This window comes from Mytilus californianus, unplaced genomic scaffold, assembly GCF_021869535.1.
Source record: "Mytilus californianus isolate M0D057914Y unplaced genomic scaffold, xbMytCali1.0.p SCAF_4, whole genome shotgun sequence".
NCBI classification, from domain to species: Eukaryota; Metazoa; Mollusca; class Bivalvia; order Mytilida; family Mytilidae; genus Mytilus; species Mytilus californianus.
Genome location: NW_026262690.1, coordinates 69,034,698 through 69,057,952, shown reverse-complemented (window position 1 = coordinate 69,057,952; position 23,255 = coordinate 69,034,698). Strand labels below are relative to the sequence as shown.

General features: G+C 31.6%; 1 protein-coding gene across 1 annotated transcript; it reads right to left on the bottom strand.

The window, feature by feature from the left end:
- Positions 1 to 1,202: 1,202 nt before the first annotated feature.
- LOC127698652 (U2 small nuclear ribonucleoprotein auxiliary factor 35 kDa subunit-related protein 2-like) lies at positions 1,203 to 23,254 on the bottom strand. Its single transcript, XM_052202227.1, has 10 exons — positions 23,017 to 23,254; positions 15,987 to 16,078; positions 15,308 to 15,513; positions 10,808 to 10,891; positions 9,808 to 9,846; positions 8,629 to 8,735; positions 8,106 to 8,212; positions 4,367 to 4,529; positions 3,688 to 3,797; positions 1,203 to 2,276 (listed from the first exon to the last, which is right to left on the bottom strand). The coding sequence occupies exons 1-10, from the start codon at positions 23,091 to 23,093 to the stop codon at positions 1,540 to 1,542; spliced, it is 1,722 nt and encodes a 573-aa protein (XP_052058187.1). The 5' UTR covers positions 23,094 to 23,254; the 3' UTR covers positions 1,203 to 1,539.
- Between the last annotated feature and the right edge of the window lies 1 nt (position 23,255).

Below are 23,255 nucleotides of genomic sequence, written 5' to 3'. Positions count from 1 at the left end.
GAGGTCAAGGACATTGGACATATGATAGAAGGAAACTTCATAACAAAAGGCATCTATATATTAAGTATGAAGCATCCAGGTCTTCTACCTTCTGAAATATTAAGCTTTTAAGTAATTAGTTAACACCAACTTCGGATCACTATCCCTATGTCTCGCTTTCTGCGACAAAAGTCACAGGCTCAACAAATACATGGTAACTGGACAATACTATCATCAAGATCATTCAGAACACGCTTGTTTTTAATTTGCATTGTGATTATTTAAAGATTTTTTGTCATATTTATCCTCAAACAATGCCTATGTGAAGTTATGGTTCAATCTATATTTTGATTATATGGACTGCATGTTGACCTCTAGATTTGTTTTGGTTATTTGTGTCTATGTATTTCTGTCTCATTGATGGATACACAACATCTTCTTAAACTCATAGTAAAACAGATGCAATTCTAGTCACAGAATGTTACTCTTCGGCAACAATCCTCTGAACAACATGGATCTTGTTCCAAAACACCAATGCATTTGCTAACTTGAAAATCAAATAAATAACAGTAACAGAAAACTAGAGGTTCCTAAGAGCCTGAATCGCTCCCCAGATAAAATATGCCAAGTAGATATTATTTTCACTCTTTTCCTGATCAATTTTTTTTAAAACAAATTACCAGTATTTATTTTCAAATATGCAACTTGGAAATGCACTCAAGCCAAACCAAGGCTAATAACTCCTATAAGAGGTCATTTGATAATTTTAATAAAAATAGAAAGTACAAATTTTACCCTGTTGCTTGATCTCGCCTACAAGTCAGCCCCTTTCCTGAATCCATTATTTTACTCCTAAATTACAGTCTTATAAGCAAGTATCAATGAAAATCTTGACATTTGGAGCCTTTTTGTGAATTTTCTCTTTCTATTATAATAATTATTGCTTTTAAGATATAATTCAATAATGTCATTTCACCTAATGTTCTAATTTTAGACATTACAGTAAAGTTGGTTGGTAGGGAAAAAAACACCCACACTTTCACTAGATACCAAAAGGCTCATTCTAGTCAAGTTTGGTTGAAATTTGTTTTTTGTTTTCATAGATGATGATTTTTTTTTTAAATTAAGGATGACAGATGACAAATGCAAAGGTTGCAATAGTTCACATGGTCCATTAGTCCACGTAAGCCAACAAGATGGGTGTCATTTGAAAATTATTAAGGTGTCTTCCTCTGGATTATATTGAATATAAAAAAAAATAATCATTCAATTCAAACTATCGTATGAACTCATTTTTCTTAAAGAATGTCAGCACTAAATACAACAATATCATAACGGTAAAGACTTTTCCTGCCCATAGTTTTGTAGAATATATGAACCACCTGACTTGGTCAGGCTCATAGAAGCAACAAAACCTTGGTACCTTATAAACAGTAATAATTCCACAGAAGCTACGAGGTTCCAAACCAACTGACAGATTTGCAGTTTTTATACTGTATCATTGTAATTGATCTTTTCATTTTGAAGATTTATCATTTCATCTTATTTATTTTTATTTACTTATTCAATCAAGACTGATTGTTCACTATCTTCTTTACTTTGACTAGTCTCTTGGTCAGTGCTTATTTTACCATTTGAAGCAGTCTTTGTAGAAGTTTTGTCAGACCCAGAATGTTTCTTGCTTTTTTTATGTTTGTGCTTCTTTTTCTTATTTGAATGTCTACTAGGTGATCTAGAGGTTGATCTACTTCTTGAATAACTCCTTGACTTAGACCGTTTTTGTTTAGACACTTCACGCACACTCCTGTCTTTAGAAATTGCTTTTGACTGGGACCTTGACCTTGATCTTGAATATCTGTTTCTTTCTCTCTCTCTCTCTCTTGATTTTGAATATCTTTTCCTTTTGGAATAACGATTTGGGCTTCTTTCAATAGATTTTCTTTTAGATCTTGATCTAGACCTTGATCTTGAAAATCTTCTACCCCTTGAATGTGACCTTGAGTATCTATCTCTTGACCTTGATCTTGAATATCTATGAGATCTAGATCTATATTTGCTTCTTGATCTATGATCATCTTGAAATCGATCTCTAGAGTATGAATGTCTGTCATGTGATCTTTTATATGGTGACCTTGATCTTGATCTAGTATATCTGCTTGATCTTTGACTTCTTATCTGCCTATTATAAGAATTATTTTGAGGTTTATCATACTCCCAAAATTCATTCCTTGGATTCTTAAACACATGTAAAAAGTTACAGTTCCTTCCTTTTGGACATCTTCCTCTTCCAAATAGCCCTAAACACATAAAAATTTTAAAATTAGGATTATTTAGAAACACCTAAAGTATCAAAAATACAGTTTTATACTTCATGTTACTGAACCTATCATTTTACCTCAACTAATTTTAAAATGACCCATGTACAAAAAACTATGATTTGCCCAAATCTGATATGTTTTATAAATTTTGACTTTCAGTATAAAATGTCCACACTATCAGTAAGAAAAAAGTGTGTTTTTCTTTCTATACATTAAACTTGATTTACATGATGGTTACCAACATCAAAGATACATTGTGAAAGACAATTTGAAAATGTATTATATTCCATGTTCATACTTCGTTTTAAAAAAGGGAAAATTAAAAAAAATCAGGTTCAAATAACTGATCACAACTTCAAAACATATTGTTTTTAAAGTTCATATTCATGTCTCAGTCAAAATATTGTGAAGCAAATTTGTCAAGTTTTGTTAAAGTTAATGTAAACAACAAGATTTGTTGTCCAACTTCTTCATATTTAAAAATGTCAAAGTATACAATCTGCAGAGGGGAACCCAAAAAATCAATCTGATCAAATGAGAGGTAAGAAAGGACAGGTGGTATATAGTTTCGTTCTATTTAAATAATTGTCACCATCCTTGTTCTTCATCATTTTCTATCATCCCATCTAGCGGAGATATAAATTTCATTTGTAAAGAAAATATATATGATAAAAATTGATACACTCTAATGTGACTAGCTTAAATAAATCATAATTACTCCATATATATGCATTAAGACTTTAATATTGAATAAATTTGTTACAATTTGTTTTTTTTAGCTTTGTTGCCATAGGGTTAACTTTGTTGCTATGGTTACTCATTATTTGGAAAAAACCCACCGACCTTTTATGAAATAATATAAAGTATGACCCCTTCTTGTTCCCTATTTAGTAACACCATGTATGTGCTGTTCTGGTAATAGAAAATATTTGAACTTGATTTCTGGCCATTTTTGGCTTTTTGGGACATTATGGTCCCTGGAGATCATCCGTACCCCAAATTTCTAGAATGAAATAGAATTTCATCAAAACAGCTGTTCTTCAAGAATATTTGATAGGTTGAAAAAGTTGCAGAACAATGGAGAAATACAAGATTTTATATAAACATCAGATTTCATGAGACTGAAATATTGAAAAACTGTGGGTTTTATGTTAATCTCCATTACTTGTTGCTTTGGAAAAACCAAATGTCCATGTTTCCATAGCAACCATATATAATTGGTCTGAAAAGTATTTTTTTCTTTATAACATGTTATTCAGATGATTTATGCAAGTTTTCATCAAAATCTGAGACTATCATGTTTTTGTCACTGCCTGATCATTAGACAGACTGGCACTTAAAAAGAATACCTCACTGGAAGTAGAACAAACAATTAATATGAAGACTTTACCACATATGGCTGATTTCCATGATTTGATAACTACTGGTTCACAGCTGATTTGTTTACCAGCATAGAAACGACCATTCATCTTCACCATTGCAGCAAGAGCCTCCTCATCACTGAAAAAAGAAAAAAAAGTATAAACTGACGGGTACAAAAAATTATATGTTCATTGATTTGAATAAAAATTCAAATGAAAAAAAAATGAATGAGTTTAGCTTAAATTGCTTATATCACCTTCAAACTTTTAATGGTTAATTTTTTAAGTACCTTGCAAATTGCATGAATGCATTTACGCTAGACATTAAGCAGACATCCATCATTATGCATACATATCCTCGGAGATGTGGTTCATAATTACAGCACACTGGTAACAATGCTTTACACTTGTCAGACCAAAATTATCTCCCTTTATGCAAATTTTATATGGTATATCAAGGTTTATGCCAATTAGTTTTAATTTTCTCCATAAAAATTAATAAAATTCACGAAACAGTACCTTGCATATTGTATGTATACATTTCCTTGGAGATATGATTCATAGTTACAGCATTCTATGGTAATCATGCTTTAAACAAGTCAGACAAAAATTATCTCCCTTTATGCACATTTTATATGGTATAGTAAGGTTTATGTCCATTTATTCTATTTTGCTTCATCAAAAATAATAACATCCATGTAACAGTACCTTGCAAATTGTATGTATACATTTCCTCTTAGATGTGGTTCATAATTACAGCACACTTTAACCTGTACAACCTTCCCAGCTGATTTGAATTCAGGCACAATGTCATCATAAAAATCTCGAAAATTGTTGTACAATTCTCCTTCTTCATACTCTAGTATTAGGTCTGCAAAAGATATAACATTCTTCTGTGAATTTTTCTTAAATAAATAGAGAAGTAAAGACTTGCCATTACAGTATGTAAATTGCATATTGCAATAAATGATGCAACAAAAAGAAATAAGATAATTTGGCCAATCAAAATTCTTCAACGTTTTAAAAATTATATGAATAGGTTGATACTGTCTGGTCATTTATTTCACCAATTCACTAAGAAAACATTGCTAAATCACAACTGACATATTTGACAGTGTTCTCCCCAGGCCCTTAAAGGAACACAGACCAGCAGTGGTATAATTTTTGAGTGTGGTTCTACCGGTCTTAGCGCAGCGGTATAATTTTGGTCCACGGTGCTAAAATTTTAAGTTAAACAAGAGGCTGTCAGAGTGACAGAAAACCGTATTTCCTGCAGAGGTCGAACCCTGAACAGTTGAGCAAGTATGGACACTACATTTAAGCTTAAAACAGCACAGAATTAGGATTTTGATTGAATATTTGACACAGCATAGGTTTGTGACACAAAATGAATGTGGTCAAACAACTGAAAAAATTGAAATTGGACATTTACCTATTATGGTCCAATATCCAAAATCTAAGTACATTGTTAGAATCAGCATATCAAAGAACCCCAAGAATTCAACTTTTGATGAAATCAAACAAAAGTTTAATTTAGGACCCTTTGGACCTCAATGTGGACCAATTTGATAAAGGAGCCCAATATCTAAAATCTCTAAAATTCATGGTTAGATTCAGCATTTCAAAGAACCCCATAAATTCAATTTTATTTAGTTGAAATCAAACAAAGTTTAATTTTGGACCCTGATTTGGACCAACTTGAAAACTGGGCCCAAAAATCCAATATTTAAATACAGGTTTAGATTCAGCATTTGAAAGAACCCTATATATATTTAATTTATGTTGAAACGAAACACAGTTTAATTTTATCCATATACTTATTGATTTTCTGTTCAAAGGGAAATAACTCAAACTGAATAAATGATATACAAATAGTTCTCTAAAATTAGATATACTGTTATATCTATTTTCAAATTATATACAATAAAATTAGATATGATTTAACCACTAAAACATTGTTAGAATTAGCATATCAAAGAACCCAAAGAATTCAATTTTTGATGAAATTAAACAAAATTTTAATTTAGGACCCTTTGGACATCAATGTGGTATTATCTAATTAATAATGCTAAAAGAACAGAGTTCCAATGTCCCCCGCGTTGCACATATTTATATTTCCAAGGGGCATAACTCTTTAAAAAAAAAGTCGATCGTCCACATTATAGAACTTGTCCGAGATATTGTTGATATTAACCTATAGTATAAGTTTTATAAAAATCTGGCAAGAGTTGTACCCGTGAGAGTGCTAACGAAGCCATTTTCCATAAATTTTATATTTCCGAGGGGCATAACTCTTTTAAAAGAAGTCGATTGGCCACCATTATAGAACATGTCAGAGATATTGCTGATATTAACCTATAGTATAAGTTTTATAAAAATCTGGCAAGAATTGTATCTGTGAGAGTGCTAACAAGACCAGACAGATGGACACACGGACACCCGGTATTTCCATGTCCCCGCAACGTGTTTTGCGGGGGACAGAAATAAATACAGGTTTAGATTCACCATTTCAAAGAACCCTATATATATTCAATTTATGTTGAAATCAAACACAGTTTAATTTTGGACCTCGATTTGGACCAACTTGAAAACTGGGCCCAAAATCAGAAATCTAAATATAATAGACAATATAAGCTTAGTTTTTAAAGGAGTTCACTTCATCAAAAAAAATATATATATATATATAGCATTCAGAAAATTAGCTTACACAGAATAACAAACACACCTACCACAAAATTCTTCAAACAGTTTACCAATGAAAAGAAAAAAACAAGTGAAACTGCGAGCTACTACTCACTGATGATACCCCGCCCAAATATGGATAATTTTAATCGTGTAAAAATATGTAAGTGTTAGGTAAACAGGAAGTTGTTGAGTGATGAATCTGAAAACACATCACACGGTATAGCTCACTCATATAAACCTTGAAACCAAATTTCAGAAATCCTTGTAATGTAGTACCTGAGAAAAATGCGACAAAAAATATTCATGGGACGGACGGACAGACAGAGGTAAAACAGTATACCCCCACTTTTTTAAAGCAGGGGTATAAAAATCAAAAATGTCATTTATCATTAATACAATGTCTTTTAAAAATCTATAAAACTTATCTGTAAGTGTAATCAAACTTTATATATATATATATAATTAACCATTTCTGTTCAAAGGGAAATAACTCAATCACATATTAAGTACCACTTTTGGCTACTGGAAATGGCCAATAACTCAACAAGGAAAGCTAAAATCATGAAAATTGAACTTGACCTTCATTTAGTCACAGGAAAAAACATATCTTAATTTGAAAAAATTTCGTCAAAGCGTTTTCGTGTTAATGAACGGACACTGTTTGGCAGCCAATTATCAAAATTCACGATGTCCGAGCCAAATGCAAAACGTCTTAAGACAGTTGACAACAGCCTCATTCGTTGGTTGGGGAAACCCGACAGTAGTGCTACCACTGACTCATGCCCTTCTCCAAACTCAAAAGTAAGACAGTCTGGTACAAATCCATGTTAGATTATCACGTAAGACAAGAAAGGTTAATATTTACATGAAATTTATATTTATAACAAAATGTTTTAAAAATTTCTTTTTATTAAAATTTAAGATAGAAACTGGTTCAAATAATAAAACAATATTTGTTCTTGTTAATTTTATATCTCCTTATGACAGGAATCCTTTTATATAAAACAATTTTCTATCCAGAAACTAGAAAGTTTTTAAATTGAAATTTTTTTTTCTCTTTTGAATGATATTTTATTTTTATTGATCATGGATTTTATAAAAGATTTAATAACTATAATATTTTAGATGACAATTTTGTAATGAATCATGTTTTATTTATTTTTAAAAGATATTAAAGTATACAAACTGTTTATTGATTTACTTCTTTTTACCAAAAATTTTCTGACTCAATGTCTACATAACACAGTACCACAGTATTAAAACAAAACAAAAGACAAAAAGGAAATGACATAAAAACTAACCAGAAATATAGCTAAGCGACGAAAACACAACTCGACTGATTGTACAAATCATTTCACCAAGCTGTCCACAGGTGCTATCCAAATATCCTGGGGAGAACACTGGGCCATTTTACATTATCAAAGCTTTTGGTAAAATTAGTTCACTGCCTTGATGGTTTAAAAAAAAAATTGTTTTAAATCAAAATTTTTGTATAAATCTTGTGAAAAACATTTTTTTGCATAGGACTTTTCCTCAAATCTAAATATTAATGTGAAGATCTCAAAATTATTGAAGCAACTTAATTATATTTTTGCAGTTTTTGTTAAATGTAAGAAGCCTGAAAGCTTGGAATATCTAGGTTATTTTTCTAATTATTCTAGCATCTACTTTGATACAGAAAAGTTAAGTGGAACCAACTTTAAAAGTTACTTTTATGCATTTGTTAAAATTTCTAAACCAAGTGGTATTAACATAACATTACCAGTGTCATTCTCATCAAGTAATCCTTGTTCCAATTCAAAATGGCTGTACATTCCTCTCATCAATATTGTTGTGCTTGTATCAGGCTCTGGATGCCCTCTTGAACATCTGGAAATTATAAAATCTTTCTCTTCTTTACAATGTTTTATTGACCATTGGCTACCTGTTAGTGTTTTGCTTAGGCCAAGTACAATAATATGAGGTGTTCTGTTTGTTTGTTTGTTTGTAAATAAATATTTACTTGGTTCTTGTATTTGCTTGATATTTTCTTCACACAAACATGTACAGAATGTGCTTAAATATTAACGTTTTTTTCTCTTTTTTTAGGTCAAAAATTTAATTGATACCATCTTTCACCCATGATGAACACTGACAAATATAGTGTTCAATGCAAAAGTATGGAAAAACACAACTACATTTAATTATATACATTGTCATTGATTTATGGATAGATTGATTTCAGGTATAAGCTGCTATTTACTACTCCTGAAGCTCTATAAATTTCAAAGAAATAACTGCTTTACCTTTCATTGAATCTACAAGCTCCAGTTTTGGCAAAGAATGGACAAGTTTCTCTCTCTTTTCCTGGTATTAGTGATGCTATAGGGTTATGCCATGGTTCTTCTCCATCCTTCGGAAATAATTGGCACACAATATTAAAAAAAAAATATTCTCAATTTAAACTAACCCATACCTGTCAACCTCTAAAACTGAAAATGCAGGTCATGACCTGCATTGAAGAAGAAAATGTCAGGTCATTACGCGTACAAACTTTTTCAGTCCAATTTTAGAATTGAGTTTTTTTTTTGTTTATACACTATAACATACTTTACTTACACTAGTTTACTTCTTTTTATTAATGAATATCATAAACCCAAGCTATACATGTAATTAGAAATCAATTATGGATAATGTGCTACTATACACAGAAGATAAATAGAAAGAAGTAAAAGTTAGTGTGTTTCCTTTTCCTGTTCAGTGTAATATCTAGAGCATATGGATTTAAAGCTTTTACATTTAAGTGATAACAAAAATTATTCTCTCCAAAAGTAATGTATTAAAAGGTTCAAATTGTTTTAAAATGATTTTTACTGGATATTTGATATTTGCAAACGGCAAATCTTTTAATCAGGACATAGAATTGTATGTCAAACTTGAATGGCTTCAACTTTCTGGGGTACAATTAACAAACAATCCATGAATTGTTACTTTTCAATCAAATGTAGTGTTTTGATAGCTGTCATTGGCACAGTAAATAAGCAAATTCTAAGTTTTGACTTTTCAATTGTTTACCTTTTCAAAGGAAAAACACCGAGAAAACCGAAAGTATATTTGACTTCTAAATACCGGAAACAATACCGGTCAGAAATACGGGTGAAAACAGGTAATTTTATGAAATCCCGGGTTATTTGAATACCTGGCGGGTATTCAAAAAATCCTGTGTGAAGGGGGAAATTCTCGGGTGTGACCCGCAGAATACGGGTCAGTTGACAGCTATTATAACCTTACGGCGTAACAGTTGTGAATTTGAAAAATGTGACTAAAAAACTTTACATGTGTGCAGATTAGATTCACATAATCCCTTTTACAGTTTATAGCTTTAAACAAAAATAAAAAGACATCTACGCTTTACCTTTTAAATACATGTAACTAATTAAAATTTGAAACATTCTGACATTTATGAATTGATAAATATATCTCACCTTGTTTTCATTAGCTGTAGCCTGCTTAAGAAGTGAATCCTAGAAAACAGCACCATCATACAATATTTATATCTGATACTGAAAGTTAAGCTTGTAAACTTTCATTAAAAAAATCACATAAAAGTAATTAAGCTGAATACAATCAAAACATCTTTGCACACACTTTTGCTGTATCTTAAATTAAATTTGCATCCATTCAGGAACATATACTGTCTCAAAAGTAGCAGAAATTCACTTTAATTTAAAAGGTAGTTCTGAAAATCCCCCTCTGAAGATGATAAGATTACATGCAAATTAATTTTTACATTTAATTATTCTTAGGCTGATAAATGCCTGTCTAATATACAGATACTTAAATGTGTGAGGCTGAACACACTACTCTCATATATATATATATAAAATAAATAGTTTTCTTAAAAGATACATTCCATCTAAATCATCTTTTCTCCTCTCTACATATGTATGACAGTTAAGGAAACATTGGTGTTTTTCATTAGAAAAAAATATATGGCCATAAGTACATAATTATGATATAAACACATGATACATGTACATTTACATCTATAAATACAGAAATTAATGTTGTATTACTAATAGCATGAATAGGAAAACAAAAGGAATTCTTGAGATTTCCTCATTCAAAACATTTAATTCTACTCATGCATATTTCAACAAGATCTTTCCTAAATATGATATTTTTGGCATTTGAAAAAATTTTCATTTATAAATCCACACATGAATCATGGTAAAACTGGGTTATCAAAGGTGACAACATTCTGATATTAAGACTATGTCATATACTACCTATAGGATAATCCTACATTTCAGAGTTCATACATAATCAACAGCAGTGACAGTGAAGAATGACCATCTAGAGTAGTTTTTGACCATATCACCTTGTGTGAACTTATTATTTTAGTTATAAACTGGGGCTATCTGAATAATTTTGAAGTAACACAATCAGAAATAAAAAGTTAGGATATCCTTTTGTGATTTTAACCTGCTGATTCTTCCTTTTTTCTTCCTTTTCTTTCTCTTCTTTTTCTTTTTTCTGCCTTTCTTCCCATTCCTCTTTGATCTTTTTCTACAAGAAAATTCTAAACTGTAAATACACTGAAGCAATATTTCATGAGGTATGCTTCTCGGTTAAAACAGCATTGTAATTATGTTTTTCAGCACTTATTCATTTTCCTTTTATGCATAAGTTTTTGTAGCTGCTGAAATAAAAAAACACCAAAGGATCCCAAGAGCTTACCTGTCAAAAAATTGAGATAAAAGACAAAATGTAAAAAATTAGTAAAACATCATCTAAATGGCAATTACTTCTTAAACGAGTACTCTAAAGGTTTGGTCATTTTAGCATTTTTGTAGATATTGTATTGCAGATCATTTGGGCTTTTTATAGTTTCTACCTATATACTTTTCAAGATAATAAGCATTAACTTATAAATGAGTCAATTCCACTTTTAACTATTATATTACTATAAGGAGTATTCCAATATGGTTTGGCATTTTGTAGATCTTGTATTGCTTATCATTCTTGTTTTTACTAGTTTCTACCTACATGTATCTATTATAAATTTCAAGATTATAGGTAAAAACTTGAAAAATAGTAAAAAAATCATCATTTAAGGCCAATTACTCATAAAAGGAGTCATCTGATAATTTTGGTTGAAATTGTTCCTGTGGTTTCAAATGACAAGAATTTTGTGAAGTTTATGACGAGTGACATCATAGGACAATTGATTGAAGTAAAAATATGACAGTTTTGTATTAATTCAGGTAAATTGTCACTGAAAACTGCTGTTATCTAATTACCTCTGTTAATTTGACAATATGTATAACAAAATGATTTATATGTCATTGTAGAGTTAAACATCTTAATGAAAAATTTGGATAAATGTTTTTGTGTAATGTAGTCCATGGTGTTTACATTTAGAATTCATATGATATGGTTATTATCGGTGCCAATATGAAAATTCAGCAAAATGTTGACTATTTGACAGAAACATGCTTAAAAGAAATAACATAGACCACAAGGGATGACACAAAATATTCATGCGGTAATTAGGTCTTTCCACTTTTCTGTGGAAAGACCTATTGTATTTGTTCTGATTATTATTTAGGTCTTTCCACTTTTCTGTGGAAAGACCTATTGTATTTGTTCTGATTATTATTATTATTTTCTTCCGCCAAACTTTGTTCTCGCGTAAAATTTTTGTTTCGCAAGATGTCGCTTAGATATTTCTTATATAGTATCATACAGTTTATGCGCTTTTTATTTTCACCCATTCTAAGCCGAACAATTTTCTTTGTAGGAGTTATCTCCCCGAACACTGTTTTCCTTGTGACTGCATCTCCTCCATAACCGTAAAAGAAAGCGACAAATTTATTTTATAAAATTGCTCGTTATATCCTTTGCATGATTTGTCCTATTTTGACTGAGGCGATATGAATATTCCATATGAGAGTTATTTCCCCTTATGCATTTGATATAAGTGATATGCATTTCTATCTTATAAACCATAAGTGATAGAGACCTAGGATCTTTTGATTTGAGGTCCTTGATCCAAAAATAAGAAAATTAGGTCAAGGTCAGAGGTCAAGGTCATATTTTAAATTTTGATTTTGGCTTATTTTCAATTCTTTTCAAAAACCGTATAAGATATCGACAACATATTTTTACTAAATTGTAAGTTGCGACATGTCGTAACACATAGATTTTGGTTAAAAGGGTACGCTAACATTAAATTGGAGTTTTCTCCCCTCTTTTATTAAAAGTTAAGCATATAGTGATATAACTCATTAACCATATATAATTAAGACCTATAGTCTTTTATTTGAAGCCCTTGGTTTATGACCTTGAAATTGAGCTCAAGGTTATAGGTAAAATTGACATTCTAGATTTTGACCTTTGCTTTTACTTCATCTGTATACAAGATAAAGCCATAGGACTTTTTGGATTACGTTGCAAGCCACTTGACCATGGAAAAGCCAACCGGAAGTGACCTGGTGTAAACCGGAAGTAGCTATTTTTTGTACTTATTTAATGTTAAAGTATATTGAACCATATATTTTTGGAATCAGTATCAAGTAAACTATCAAATACAACCGGAAGTGACATATTTCAAACCGGAAGTAACAATTTATCTCCCTTATTTAGAAAAAAATGTATAGAAACCATATATTTTTGGAATCAGTGTACAATAAGCTATCATTTGACGCTGGATATGATATATCAAACTGAATTTTAATACTTCTATATCAAAATTGATCTTTATGGGTGGAAAGACCTTCAATTGTTCTCTGAACAATTGGTTTTTAATTTTTTTTTTTTTTCTTCTTCCGCCACTTTTATTTCTTGCGTATAAATTTTGTTTCGCAAGATGTCGCTTAGATGTTTGGTATATGATATCGAACAGTTTATGCGCCTTTGAAATTCACCCTGCGTAACCAAATACTTTTCTTTGTAGGAGTTATCTCCCCGAACACTGTTTTCCTTGTGACTGCATCTCCTCCGTAACCGTATAAGAAAGCGACAAATTTATTTAATAAAATTGCTGGTTATATCCTTCGCATGATTTGTTCAATTTTGACCGAAGCCATACGAACACTCCATATGAGAGTTATTTCCCCTAATGCATTTGAAATAAGTGATATGCATTTGTAACTGGTAAACCACAAGTGATAGAGACCTAGAGTCTGTTGATTTGAGGTCCTTGGTCCTAAAGAATAGAAAACTAGGTCAAGGTCAAAGGCCAAGGTCATGTTGTGATTTTTTACATTAAGTTCATATCGCTTCTTCCTAGAAAGAGTTATAGATATCGACAAAACAATTTAACCAAAAAGTTTGTCGCGACAGGTGTTAACTAGAAAATTTTTGTCGAAATGGTACGCGTCATTTTATTGCAGGGTCAATGTCCCTGTTATGGTCGAATCAACAAATTACTTATCAAAACTTCAAACTTTGCAGCTATCATGTTGTAAATGTTTCTTATCTCAATTATCAACCACAGTCTACCACTACACTCCCCCCCCCAACCCCTTTTTTTCAACTGATTTTTTTTTAAGTTATCCCATTTCTATGAAAAGAAAATCGCTTTTAGTCCCGTACATTATACTGTAAAATGCCAATCCTTCTTATGTACAAATTTCTTTCTGAAATAGAAATCCATCCCTGCAAAAATCTGCTCCAATTCATGTATTTTCTGAAATTAATCGATGAGACACGTGCGGTCCGCTTGATTGCGAAATTATAATCAATGTCGTAGAAATCGCTCCTTTAAGTTCGTAAATATTACTGAAATCCTACAATCAAATTTCTAAACATGCATTCAAATACAAATCTGTGCTCCCGTAAACATGTGTACATAATATGTATGCGTGATCCGACATCAATGACCTGTACAAAATAAAAACAATAGTTATCGTGTTTCTCTGATCAATACACATGTGCTCTGTTCAACGGTCTCCCCTGAAAAGAAATTAATATTCTAACTCCAGACATATATATTCGAGGGTCACGTGACTTCACAACACCATCTCGTGCGCTGACCTAAATTTAGAATAAAACATTCCATATCCAAATAAGGAAAATAAAACTTCCAAGATAAAATTTACTCTGTTTTCCTACAAATTCAATCAAAATGCATACACAACAAATAGATGAAAAATGGAAGTCCGAGGTAACATAGAAACTAGAGAAAATTTATAAACGAATGATGCTATGATCAATTTTTATGAGGACATCTCAGGCGTCACGTTCGGTCAGAATATAGGCGTTATTTAAGTTAGCTGCGTTGTACCGAGAAAGTGCCATGCAATCAATCAATCAATCAACCAATCAATCGACCAACCAACCAACCAGAAAACCAATTAATCATGTTTCGGAGGGGAAAGAATGTTTAACAATTGTTTTTAAAACAATTGATTTATATTTCTATTTGGTGTTTTTTCTAATCTCTGGCTACTTTTGAATTAAGTAAACTAAGCCAAAATGATTCTGATGAAAAATCCGAAAAACCTGTTAATGATTTTTTTTTCAAATAGCAGAATGCATTTCCTCTACTTAATGTCTAATTTCATATAGTGAAATGTCCCTTTCCTTTTTTTAGTATTACATTAATTAACAAGCAGTTGTAAAAAAAATTAGAAGGTAATTATTGAGTTCTACTGCTTTGAACAAACATCTAAGTTTTCATTAAAATCTAAAAAAATTCTTGAATGACATGAATGAAATCAATACTGCTCAAGTAAAACTGACCGATTCAGTTGTCCTTACCTTAGATTTACATGAGTTTTACATGCATGACATGGGAAATTTAAACTTCAACACATTACATTTTTTAAATCATCTCTGGACAAATAGAGAACTGTCTGTTAAATCAACTCTGCATAAATAAAGAACGGTCTGTTTGACAGAAAGTTAGTAAACACATGAATTGTTTATACTGTAGTACTGAATAAAAAGAAATCTGTTATCTCATTTAAAGATACATACCTCCATCTCCTCTCTTCTTATTTTTTCATTCTCTTCCCATTTTTTCTTTCTTTCAAATTCTTCAAGAGCTAGTCTTTCCTTTTCCATCCATAGTTTATTGAAGTAAATTTTCTCTGCTTTTTCCCTCTTTTCTTCCAATTGTTCTATTTCTTTCCTCTGTCTTTCTTTTGCCTGGAAAGATGGACTTTCTTCTTTTTTCTTTTGTTCTATAAAAACATAAGTTAAGATTTTCAATTGGTTTTATACTAACTAACCATGGTGAGTCACAGAAAATATATTACAAATGTATAATGTTCCCTTCTAAGTTAAAACATTAAAAAATAACCTGCCTTGTGAGAAAATGATTTTTGTCAAAAGATAGAAATTTAAACTCTGAAGAAATAAATTTTCAAAGTTTCAATTATTGGTACTTTTGACTGGCAAGACTGGGACAGTAATATCCTAAGGAATTTATAGCACTTGGCTATATCTCTTCTCCAAATTTTTACTTTATAGAAAAAAAAACCCAACAGTCTTGAATGAAAAAATAAAATTATTGGATCCTAATATACATGTGCTTTTTAAAAACCTAATATCATGAATATGATGATGGTAAATCTATAAATGTGCTTTAAAATGCACCAAATTTATAAGTGTTACTTTCAATTTGTTTGTTCTCGATTTTCAAGATTTGATTAACCTTCTTCATCCTTTTTATCTCTCATTAATGCTTCATTCTGTCTTTTTCTTTTTCTTTTCTGCTTCTTCAATAATGCCTTCCACTGCTTGTGACTGAAAAATGAAAACATTCTGAACAATGTGTAATACGTTCATTTCCATCCACCAATAGAAATATTCAAACAAGAGGCTCTCAAGAGCCTGAATCATTCACCTATCAAAAATATGTCATAGTGATGTAAAATATTAAAGGTAAAAAGTTAGAGCAAAATAAGCTTCCTTGCACTCAGCCAAACTTAATATAATGCTTCGCTGAGCACAGCCAGATACGACCGCAGAGGTCGATCCCTGAACAGTTGGGGAAAGTTTGGAAACAATATTCAAGCTTGATACTGTCTGAATTTGGATTGTGATCAAATTTTTGACATAATATAGGTTTCTGACACAAAATAAATGTGGTCAAAGATCTAAAAAATCTATTGCACAATACTCTGTGTTTGTGCAATACTTTCAATTGAAGATTTCTTCTTCAAACTTTTCAAAAAATTTGACAGAAAAAAATCCCCCCCCCTTGGAGTAATTACCCCCAAACTCAATCCCAGCCTTTCCTTTGGAGTATGGAACCTTGTAGTACAATTTTAGAGAGATCCATACACTTAAACACAAGTTATAGACTGGAAACTAGAAAAATGCTTGTTTTTGGCCACTTTTTTGCACCTAATTCCTGCATGTTTGGGGCATTTACCCCCAAACTCAATCCCAGCCTTCCCTTTGTGATATGGAACCTTGTGGTACAATTTCAGTGAGATCCATACACTTACACACAAGTTATTGTCTGGAAACTACAATAAACTGCTTTGCTGAGCGCAGCTGGATAAGCCTGCAGAGGTCCAACCCTGAACAGTTGGGGCAAAAATGAACACAATATTCAAGCTTGATACAGGTCTGAATTTGGATTGTAATTAAATATTTGATATATTATAGGTTTCTGAATAAATGTAGTCAAAGAACTTGAAATTGATTATATGAAAGATTTCTTGCTGTTGTGCAATACACTGTGCTGTTGCGCAATACTTAGTAAATCTGTTGTCAGACTATAAACAAATAAAATCTTATAACTCTGAAATGTAAAATCAAAAATTTATAAAAATCAAAAGGGAGCTTACAAAAATAGATATAAACAATTTACCAAAATCTCATAAAAATGCTGAAAGCATTTTTGAGTTATTGTCCGAAAACTGGAAAATCCCCCTTTTTGTAATGAATAAAACCCCATAAATATATATTCTGAAATTTATAAAAATCAAAAGGGAGCTCATGTCGATAGAAATAAACAATTCACCAAAGTTTCTTGCAAATTGGTGAAATTGTTTTTGAGTTATTGTCTGAAAACTGGAAAATCCCCCCTTTTTTAATGAATAAAACCCCAAAACTTGGAAACGGTACATCCGAAATTTATATAAAACGAAAGGGAGCTCACGTCAATAGATATGAACAATTCACAAAAGTTTCATGCAAATTGGTGAAATTGTTGTTGAGTTATTGTCCGAAAACTGGAAAATCCCCCCTTTTTTAATGAATAAAACCCCAAAACTAGGAAATGGTAAATCTGAAATTTATAAAAAACGAAAGGGAGCTCACGTCAATAGATATTAACAATTCACCAAAGTTTCATGCATATTGGTTAAAGTATTTTTGAATTAACGTCCGACATGTTGACGACGGACGGACAGACGGACGGTCAGCGGTAAACCATTATACGTCCCATAAACGGGCGTATAAAAATGCTTCTTTTTGGCCCCTGATTCCTGAACTGTTGCTATATCCAAAATTAATCCCAACCTTCCTTTTGTGGTATTGAACCTTCTTGTAAAATTTCATAGAGATCCATTCACTTAAACTTAAGTTATTGTCTGGAAACCAAATGTGTCTTCGGACAATGACGACGCAGACGACACCGCCAACGACAACATCATAGCATTATACGAACCCAAAATTTTTTTTTGCAGCCGTATAAAAACCAATAAATACCTTGCACATCTCAATTTGTTTGTTTATCATTTTGCTGTTTACAGTTTCACATCCAAAAACACTTAGCATTCTAAAAAATATCATCAAAGGGCAGTTGTCAGTTACAGTCAGGTACATGTAACTAAATAAGTCATCATCAAAATAAATCTTCATTTAAGTTAAATGTACACCACTGTCAAATAACTGCTTATTGCATTTCTTGCTGTTAAACTTCTTTACCTCTTGAACAACTGAACCAATTTAAACCAACTTTGGCATGATTGAACCTAATAGTAATTAGATTTTAGTTTGCAAATTAATATATATGTTACAAATGTACACTCTAAAAACCAACATAGCTACCAACCATTAAGGTAGCACAATACAAAGACCAAAACTTACCTGTATTATTGAGCTATTTTACACATACAATTAGTATTGTTAAAACTATTGACACTGACACAGAAAGTCTATTTGTTTAGCCTAAATATTTGTCAACACGATTTTATAACATCATCTTCGTATATTACCATCTTCTATTAGTACCGTTGTGCAAATCTTTAGACTTATATAATTTTTTACTTATCTGCGCAGTATCGTCTATTCTAGACGATCCGGTACATATCAAATTTGCTGGTTAGTCCTTTATATAGACTTCTATATATATAATATATATATATACATGAGTTCGAATCCCGGCCAGGGAAGAACAAAAAATTTGCTTCCGCATATTTACAGATCTAACATTGTTGGGCTGTTATTTAGACGAATTATATATACAGAATGTATTTTCAGCCTTGTATCACCATCACTGCTGGTGATCCGATGGATAAAATCTGTTGTAGAGTCTTCACTGGTTCAGACGTTCTTATAATATAATTATTTCTGTGACTGCATCTTACATTAATTTGTAGGATCCTTTACAATGTGTGAAAATGGGTAATTTTTCCGAAATCCCAGGTTATTTAACGACCCGGCAGGTAATTTTAAAAATTCCAGGTATGGGGTGAAATTCTCGGGTGTAACCCACAGGATACGGGTCAGTTGACAGGTATGGTCTATCTAGCAAGCACTTTTTCATATATGGCCCAAGAACACAGTTATTTCATAGTGCACTTCTTTTAGACAATAAATTCAACCTAAAAAAATCACACCTGCTCTATCTCAAAAAGATTTCTACAGTGTAGTGTACTACTTTTGGGACAAATTTATAGAAAAGTCTACCAGCTCTAACTCAAAATATGGAAAATTTTATATTAAGGGGGTCTATAAACAGTTTGACAGATTCATCCCCATACTTAATATTTCATGCATAAAAAATAAAGAAATGAATTTGGAAAGTTTATGAAAAAAATATGCAAGTTATACACTGTCCTCACTAAGGACTATATTTGTAAACAACGAAAATCAAAGGATGATTACTGTGTCCTCGGACCATATAGTAGTATGGGGAAAGGCTGCAGATATTTTATAAAATTTCCATTTGTTTAGCATTGAAACAACAAAATGGTACATTATCTTTGAGGTTCATGTTCAGTCTTTGGCTAAAATGGCTGCATTTTCACATCAAAATCTCTGAGTACAGACAAACCTGTGTATCTGGAAAAGTTTTAAGGCATCACATGCCCTAGATAAATAAAATTCAAATATATTTTATGTTTTAGAAAATTAAGAACTTATAATAACAGGATTTTGCAGTGCACTGTTTTTCATTCATCCATAAGGTGCCAAAATAAACTAAGTTGGGAAGAGGTTTGAGAACTTCCCCACAGGTAATAATTGAAGTGAACTGTATTGATTGACATGGACAATAGATGGACAATAGATACCTGACAATAATTGGGGATTTAAACTGTCTACCTGAGTGGACCATATCAAGTGAAAGTTGAAAACTCAACTGTTTGTTAATTTTATCATCTTCTGCAGGGACGAAAAAAAGTGCACTGCAAAATCCAGTAAAGTTTTAAATTTTCTAAAACATACAATGCATTTGAATTTTTTTTATCTAGGGCATGCTATTCCTTAAAACTTTTCCAGATGCACAGGTTTGTCTGTACTCAAAATTAAATTTTGAGGTGAAAACGCAGCCATTTTAGCAAAAGGGTCGACCACATGAACCTTAACAAAATCCAGAAATATTTCTTGTTTTCTTCGAGTTCAGTCCCGTTTTACACTTATGCATCTGATAATTAACGCATGTGTGATGATATGTTTATGATTTTCAATGGTTTGACAAGTTCTACACTCGATATGCATCAATCGTATTACAAATTTGTGTGAATAATCCTGATGAAATCAGACATGTCAGATTCATAGTCAAATTAAAAAGTTTTTAACACTTATTCTTGAATAAGTTTTCTTGAATATTCAAGTTTTTGGAAAATCAATAAAATATTTTAGGGTCAGTGATCAAACTTAGGGTCAGTCAGGAGGCAGGAAACAAGCATTTTTTGTTGCTGACCTACAGTACAAATTTCGCGAAAGGCTTCCCAAACTCCGAACACCAAGTTTTTTCTTGGTGTGACACCAGGAAACTCCGACATCCCTCCCTAAATTCTCGGAGAAATTTGGGAGTATTCCCTCCGACTTCCGCGTAAATTCACTACCTTTTGTTTATTGTATTAGCGACATCTCTCCCAGTCCGGTGTGACGCGGTGTCACACCAGGTAATAAATTGCCCTAATCCTTCTGATCTATACCGGCACGCGACAGTCAAGGTATGTGAGATTACTTATGTAATTAAACAATTGTATTTCCTGTCTATTGATAATCAAGTTATAATTCTGATTGCTTGAAACAAATAAAAGATTTAAAAGCAAAACGTTGTTGTTAATTCTTTCAATTACAATGTACATTTAAAAATAGTTTTATTAAAAAAAAACTATATTTGATTTTTACCTCGTTTTTTTTTCTGGTCAGTAAATTAATATTTTATTTACAAAAGAGATATACTTGTGTAAAAATAAACGGAGGCTTACGCTGAATAAATGTGGGCAGTTTAAAGGAAAATTACATGTCTCAAAGTTTTGTATAAAAGTAAAAAAGAAAATATTATTCACTATTCGTTATGCTAATAAGTCCACGCCATTTTCATTTTACGATTACATAATTGCTTGAAACAAATTAAAGATTTAAAAGCAGAATGTTGTTGTTAATTCTTTCAATTGCATTAAAGTTTTATAACAAAAACTATACTTGATTTTGACCTTGTTTAAGTTCATCGGTAAATTATTTTATTAAATGAGACATACTTGCGTAAAAATAAACGGAAACTAACGCTGAATATAAAAGTGAGCAGTTTAAAGAAAATTACGTGTCTCAAAATTTGTATATGCAAGTAAAAAAGAAAATACTATTCACCATTCGTTATACTTAATAAGTCTACGGAATTTTCTCTTTACGATTTGTTGGCATTACTTATACTTAGGATTAATAATTACATTTCGGCTACAACACTTCTATAGCTGCATCAACTCATCGTTGCATAATATTCATTTACGCACAATGAATGTAAACTTGTGTATTGTATAAAGGACAGTGATTTTTAAATTTTTTAAAAGAAATTAATTGCCGTGGGAAGACGATACACATCTCAGTGATCAACAGTCCGTGGTTGAACTTTGAACTTGACTTCGCTCACAATATTGAATGCTAAAAATAGTGACATCAATTTTGTCCACGAGATTTTTATTTGGCGGGAAATATTATCACGTAACAGTAAACTCAGGTGACCTTTCTGGATGACCGTGGGAAAATTCATTCGGGTTTTAAATTTGCTTTGGAATGATTGACATTTGTATGCCTTAAGATTGAGGCTCTAGAAGGTCCTTTTACAATTGATTAACCGGAATCTAAAATATAATCCTTTTCTGAATAAACGAACACCAGCCTTTTAATTTTACGTTTCTAAGTCAACACAGGACATAAACCTGCATGACATTATTTATACGTCCATGGTCAACAATATACATAAATGGTAGAGGAAAACAGGATGCATGTCGTTCAGTTCCTGTTGGGCGTTGGTAGAGATCCTCTGTGAAAATGTGTAGATCGTAAAATCCGATCCACATTTTTTGTTGTCACTTTACAGTTTCTTTTCTGAGTTCAAATATTTCAAGTCGGTAATCTACCGAGGTAGTGAAACATAATATTTTACATATATATTGAAAGTAACAGAGTTCACTTGTTGATCCGTTAAATTAACTCTTGGGTTTAGATAGGACAAATTACCGTAAAAACATCATTTTGTTTTAAGCCAGTTGATATTTATATATTGAACAATTAATGAACCGGATATTGCTCACTGAGTAGGTCATAAAAGATTCTAATTGTAGTAAAATCGTCTTTGTTGAAAAAACAAAAATTATGACCTGACCGGGACTATAATAAAAATACAAAATAAGTGTTTTATTCGTATTTTTATACGTGTGTACGTTTTATTTCAAATGACAATGACATGGGGCAAATACATCCAAGAATAATTATCTTATTTTGAATGAAAATGTCACATTTTTATCTGTCAAAGAAAGGAAATTTTAATACCGTGTTTTAAAGCACACAGGTGCAATCAAGATCGATTAAATGTACAAAGATAATAAATCTGGCTAATCCGATTATGTTGTCACGAGTCATTAATTTTCAGTACATCCGATGGGCAATAAACCAATTAACAGCCACGCGGTGTTGGGAGAGAATCTTTGGAGGAAATTGGGAGTATAATCCGTGATTCGCGGTGTGACACCGCTACACTCCGAAATCCGTGATTAGAGTTCGCGATTACAAACTCTCTGTGCGTACTGTAAACTGGCTAAAGCTGCATTATTCATGTGCACATTTTTTGGGGGGCTTCTTTGCATTAAACATACATAACTGAAACCAATGTATCTGTATGTGACCATGATTCAATGAGTATTTAATGTTACTCACATAAAGTGTAGTTTTTTGGACACATTTCTCATCTTTCTGGACTCATACAAATAATTTATGTGTTGCCACTGTTGCCAGTGGCAGTGTTGGGCAAAACCAAATCAAGAAATAAATACCTAAATTTAACCTGCTGTGGAGATGAATTGTTATCTGGAATTGGAACTGAATCAGAAATAACGTCATTATTCTCCATTTCTGACAAACTTTTACAAGGAAAATATAACTATATCAATTTAAAGAAGCATGAAAGCACATCCCCAAAAAATAATTCAATGCCAATATACAACTTGTAAGCTAAATCGTGTTTAAGTCCTTTTTTAATCGTTGCAATGATCCTGCTCGACTTCATGGAATT